Below are 5,613 nucleotides of genomic sequence, written 5' to 3'. Positions count from 1 at the left end.
TCCTGACAGTAGTACATGAGACCTTGTGGATTCTTGCAAATGCCATTATTGAGTACGAGGAAGAGTCAAAGGAACCTGATTGTTTCACAGATTATCTGTCTCGTGTACCACTGTCAGGATACAGTGAAAGTTTCAGCAAAAACTACAAAAAGACAAAAACTTATTTCATAAAAGTTTCTACTGCAGCTTTAATCTGCAGCTGAAATCCAAACTGACCCGGTGATTGGGTCGATATAGCAGCGCCACAATACATGTATAGTGTAGAAACCCTTTTACATTGTCTCTCCAAATTCATCAAATATGGTCGTTTGGTCAGTGGCCTTAAGCTCCAAACTAGGACGCTGTATGTACCCCCTAGCATCAGTTTTGCACAAGCAGGGCTCCGCAGTCAAGTTAGCAATAATAAATATGCACCATCAGGTTAAGAATTTTATGAGTTTTAAAGGTTGCAGTTTGGTAAGAACAACTACTTTGTTAGGTTAAGGAAAAGATTTGGGTTTGGGTTAGAATAAGCACGTAATGTGAGTAAGAAGTTAATGTTGACTTTTGGTTTCACACAGGACATGAACAGGGGTCACCCGGGTGAAAGTCCTGTGTTTTTTCTGACCCGTCTTTGTCCAGCAGTTCAGTTTCTATTTATAGATTCTGGATTTTATTCAAAGAGAGCAATTTCCATGTGTTGAGTGTTAAAACATGTCTGGAGAGGATCTGTATTTGGTCTGATTTTGGTCTTTTCATAGGATTTGTTAGAAAAACATCTAATAATGCCAAACTTTAATCATTTTAATTCTGGAGACAGAATATATATAGTATGTGTAGTAAACAGCATATTACCTTTGTTATTGTTGTGTAGCATATCCAAGCGCAGTGCACTGGATGACATAGGGGTTAATTCCTACTAGATGGATAGAGACAAGAAGTGTGGCAGCCAGCATGGACTCTAAGGAAGGTGGTCTCCACCTCTGTCATTTGGTGTTTTTGTTGACATCCCTGGATATCTGTCTCCTTCCCAGAGAGGATTAAAGAGTTAGTGTGCATGTGTGAGACATCCAGGAGTAATTAGCGAATGAGATGAATTGTTCTGTGTTGTGACAGACCGCTGATGGTCTGAGAAGTACTTGAGCAAACTCCCTCCTTTGTCACTGATTTTCTAAGTTCCCTGTCTCAACTCTTTTAAGCTGTGTCTCAAATGAGCTGAAAGCATCACAGGCAATGAAACACACACACACACACATTAGCATCAGGCCATAAAATATTTAATAAGGGGGGTCTCGAGGGCCCTCAGAATTGATGGATCAATGAGAGCGCCTGAGCACAAAGTAATAAATAGTCCATTTTAGAGTGTTCATCCATCTACATTCCTGGGTCCATTAAATGAATATGCACTGGCAAAAATCTCCAATTGGTATTGCACACACATACACATATATATACGTCTGTCTTCTGGTGATCACAGATCAGTGGCCTGGGATTGTAGCGGTGTTTATATGGCGAGTAAACAGAGGACACCTGTACACAAGGCTGTTGAGGGAGGGCGGATGTGCTGTTGGCTGCATGAATTAATGAAACCTCATAAGGTTCTGAGATGACTCTTGACAGTGTTTACTTCACCCGATCAATGCTTGATACTGATCTGCTGGGCCTCCTTGCTCTGTAAGCCAGCGCCTGAGCTTCCAGCAGTCAGTCTCCTCTCTCTGGAGGGGGCTGCCCTCCGTCTGCATCATTTTTAATATTTTGATAGAAATTAACGCAGTGGTTTCTTTCAGGGATGCAGAATCCCTACAGGTATGGTGTGAATATTTCTTGAGTGTTTAAAGATTGATATTGGATAGTATTAGGATTCAGACAGACACTGGATGTATTGTGCAAATACTCAGCTAACTACTAAAACTGAACTTTTCTTTGAAGTTTTCAATCGTATCCTCAGATGTGCGTTCTTGGCAGGACTATAAAAGTTTCTGTAATATTTAAACCATGATAAAATAGAATTGTCTTTGACTAAAAATCAAAATAACGTAATATATATAATATCAGTGATTGCACATGCATTTTGTGATGAAAATGTTGCAATCGGTGCAGGTTAAGAGCTTCATATTAAACCAACATGTGGGCCGTCCTGGTAGCTTACCTGGTAGAGGTGGAGTCCTTGTGGCCACGGGTTCGAGTCCGACCTGTACCCCTTTGCTACATATCATTCTCTTTTTACTGTCACTTCCCCATTTCCTGACACTTTTTAGGTATAACTATAACTATAAGTTTAATAACTTATGTACGTTACTTAAAGGTCCAGTGTGCAAGGCTTGGGGGAAGAGAGGTAGTTGCAATATGCAATTACACCACTAGATGCCACTAAATCCTACACACTGAATCTTTACATAAAGACATTTTTTACTTTTCTTACGTGGGACACTAACAGTGTTTTCCTGGGTTAAAGTCCTGCATTGGAGCCATTTATCCGCCCCACCACCTCCGCATGTGGACTTTCTCACTCTCTATAGTTCAATAACAGCCACGCCAGCCAGCCAATGACGCTAGAGGGCCACTGACCAAGTGGCAATATTAGATGGCTGGTAGTAAGACTAGGTTAGGGTTAGGGTTAACCATGTCAGAGGTTGCTGATGCTGATTATTGACTCAACTAATTATTTTACTGTCCTTTCTATGTTCTGTCCCACAGACAGCAACTTCGTTTTGGGAAATGCCCAGGTGCAGTCGCTCTACCCCATCGTCTACTGCTCCGACGGGTTCTGTGAGCTCACAGGTTACGCCCGTGCCGAGCTCATGCAGAAGAGCTGCGCTTGTCACTTCCTGTATGGCCTGGAAACGAGTGACCAGTTAACGGCCCAGATCCAAGGAGCCCTGGATGACAGGAGGGAGTTCAAGACCGAGTTGGTGTTCTACAAGAAGGAAGGTGAGACTACAGGAGGAATCTGTGTGCGTGTGCATGTGTGTGTGTGCACATTCATCTGTTTACTGTTACTTTGGTTTCACATTTACTTTGTGGAGACTAATGAGACTTGAACTTGAAAATAACTTTTGTTATATTTGCTGAAACTTTTAGTACATGAGACAGATCATTTCCAGGTCATTATATTGACGCTATAATGGCCTGGGAATGACTATCTCTCTGTCTTGGCTCTGATTGGTTGTTTTCATTCAGCACAGTGGATTCTACCATTAGGAGCACTAGGGCGATTATTTATTACCTTTTTTACAAGAATTATCTGTTCTCATCGTACTTACTGTCAAGGATATAGTGAAAGTTTCAGTGAATATGACAAAAGTTATTTTTATAAAAGTTACCTACTGCAGCTTTAATGGTAAGTCATCTAGGTTGTCTGCTGTACAGGTTTGGATGTGTGAGCTGAAGAGCTGCAGACAAACACTGTAAGAATGGCAGAAGAAGCAACTTAATTTGACTTTGCAGGAAGTAATTTGATATAAATTGATATTTGACATAAAATATCTGTAAATGGAGTCATTAAGTGAAAAACCAAGGCTGCTGGCACATTGTGTTGATTGTCTAGATCTTGCCATACATACCTCTTCTACATGTTCCATGTACATTTTTAATATTTCCAACATCTTGTGTCCATTCACATCCTACTTCACGTCATCTGAAAGCTATTCTAAAAGTGTTTTTATTCTATAATACTAGAAAAAAATGCTTTGCACTCTCTAAAGAAACTTTTGCATTCTCTCACAAAACTTTTTCAAGAGTACCTGGCATGTGCAGTTAGCTGTGCAGTTGCCACATGTGGCAGAAAAGGAGAGAAGAGTCTGTGTTAGATTACTGTGCTAAAACACTTCAACTTCATAACTTCATAAAAAAATTTTCCCCAGCCGTCTATAGCTCTGTAGTATTCTATGAGGATAAAGAACACATTTAGTTAGTAGATATGCTAGTGCTGCAATTCTGGCTGCCCATACACCACTTTTTTTGGTTTTTAGGAAAGCTGTCACGGTGGTTACATATAAACTGGAAGTGAACCCTCCAGTGATTTAATTGGACCTGTAGCTGAGAATTTGCATCATGTTATGTGTTCTAACAGGCACAGAATTTTTCATGCTGGATGTGAATCATTTCCGAAGTTGTAAGACAAGCCCACATTCATGTTCCTCTGTGGACAGTTATTAAACAAAAGCTTTTATTTGTCTCAAGACCACTGAGCAAAGCCCTTAACCCCTCAACAATGGCTCAAGTGATCCACAGATCAGATCCACTGCTCCACTTAAGTAGCCAACAGAACACACTATGATTGTATTGTGCAGCTGTGCGGAGTTTTTATCTAGCTATGTAAATCAATCAATCAATCAAATCAATGAAAATTAATGTCATGATTATCTTGGCCAAAATAATTGCAATACACATATTATTATATATATACATACATACATATATTGTCATGCTAATCATGACAATATACTTCATACTTATACTCATATAGAAACATTTGCACTAAAACATACTAGAATCACTTGACCTTAATTGTTTTAAAGGATTAGGTATTTGGAATGACTGGAAAGATGTGGGCTCCCCTTTTTACCCTTGTTCAAAGTTAAGCAGGAAATCAATATACAACTGTATGCTGATGAGACAAATTCTTCAAGTCAAGCCATGTAAGAATATTCATGATTATCACAATATTAGAAAGTGTCTGTTATTGATATACGCGTTAATATAGTCTCATCCCATTATTTCTGTCAGATTCCCCTTGAAGGGAGCAGAAACACTACTGCTTTTATCCACACTGGGCACCAGAATCAACACAAAATGAAAGTTCCTTTGTTGTTGAATTCATGTATGACTGCTGACATAGTATGCATATTATGTAGTGTAGATTGAATGATATTCTAGATTCGTTCAATTGATTAAAGTATGAACTCCAGTAATATGAGAGTGCATTCACTTCTTCACTTTCTGAAGCTTTAGTTAGCTGAAGGAAGAGATGAGAGAGAGAGAGAGAGAGAGAGAGAGAGATCTTGAGGGAGAGGAGGGTTGTGAAAGACTCCACTATTTATTAATTATATATAAATCAAAGTTGTGATTTGTGATGAAAGGCAGAAAGGGGAGAAACCGAGGAGGTAAAGACAAGACACAACGGCTCATTCCACAAATGAAAAATAAAAGTGAGAGTCACGTATAGATGGAAGAGAGACAGTGGGAGACTTGGACACATCTGCTCCTCTGAGATATAAGCCTATAACAAAGAGCAACAGAGGGTTATACAAGCTTGTTTCTCTCAAACACACACAAATAACAAATTAGAAGTGTTTCATGCTTTTATCAGCTCTCCACGAGCTCACATTAGCATTTTAGCTGTACTCCAGGGGAGCAAGGAAAAGAATAAACACATTTATATCCAGTTCCCTGACTTAGATCACCATAGCTCCCTTACCAAAGCCTGGGGCACAATTCTAAAACTGTATTTTGCATTACATACTCATAACATATTCATATCAACATGATTTCAGTCCACCATGGATCACAGTATGGAGTGTGGACTGGTAGATGGAGAGGTGCCAGTTCTCCTCCTGGGCAGTGCTGAGGTGCCCTTGAGCAAGGCACCACACCCCTAACTGCTCCCTGGGCAGCACATCACTCCACCATCTC

General features: G+C 39.9%; 1 protein-coding gene across 1 annotated transcript in view; it reads left to right on the top strand.

Moving 5' to 3' along the window:
• The window catches only part of kcnh3 (potassium voltage-gated channel, subfamily H (eag-related), member 3), a 130,630-nt gene that overhangs the window by 78,212 nt on the left and 46,805 nt on the right, over positions 1-5,613 (top strand). The window contains 1 exon segment of the mRNA XM_035676417.1: positions 2,677-2,910. Within this exon segment, the coding sequence (XP_035532310.1) occupies positions 2,677-2,910 (234 nt within the window).

Source organism: Morone saxatilis, unplaced genomic scaffold (assembly GCF_004916995.1).
Source record: "Morone saxatilis isolate NCDOM2014 unplaced genomic scaffold, NCSU_SB_2.0 Contig5, whole genome shotgun sequence".
NCBI classification, from domain to species: Eukaryota; Metazoa; Chordata; class Actinopteri; family Moronidae; genus Morone; species Morone saxatilis.
This window is presented reverse-complemented; position numbering and strand designations above follow the sequence as displayed.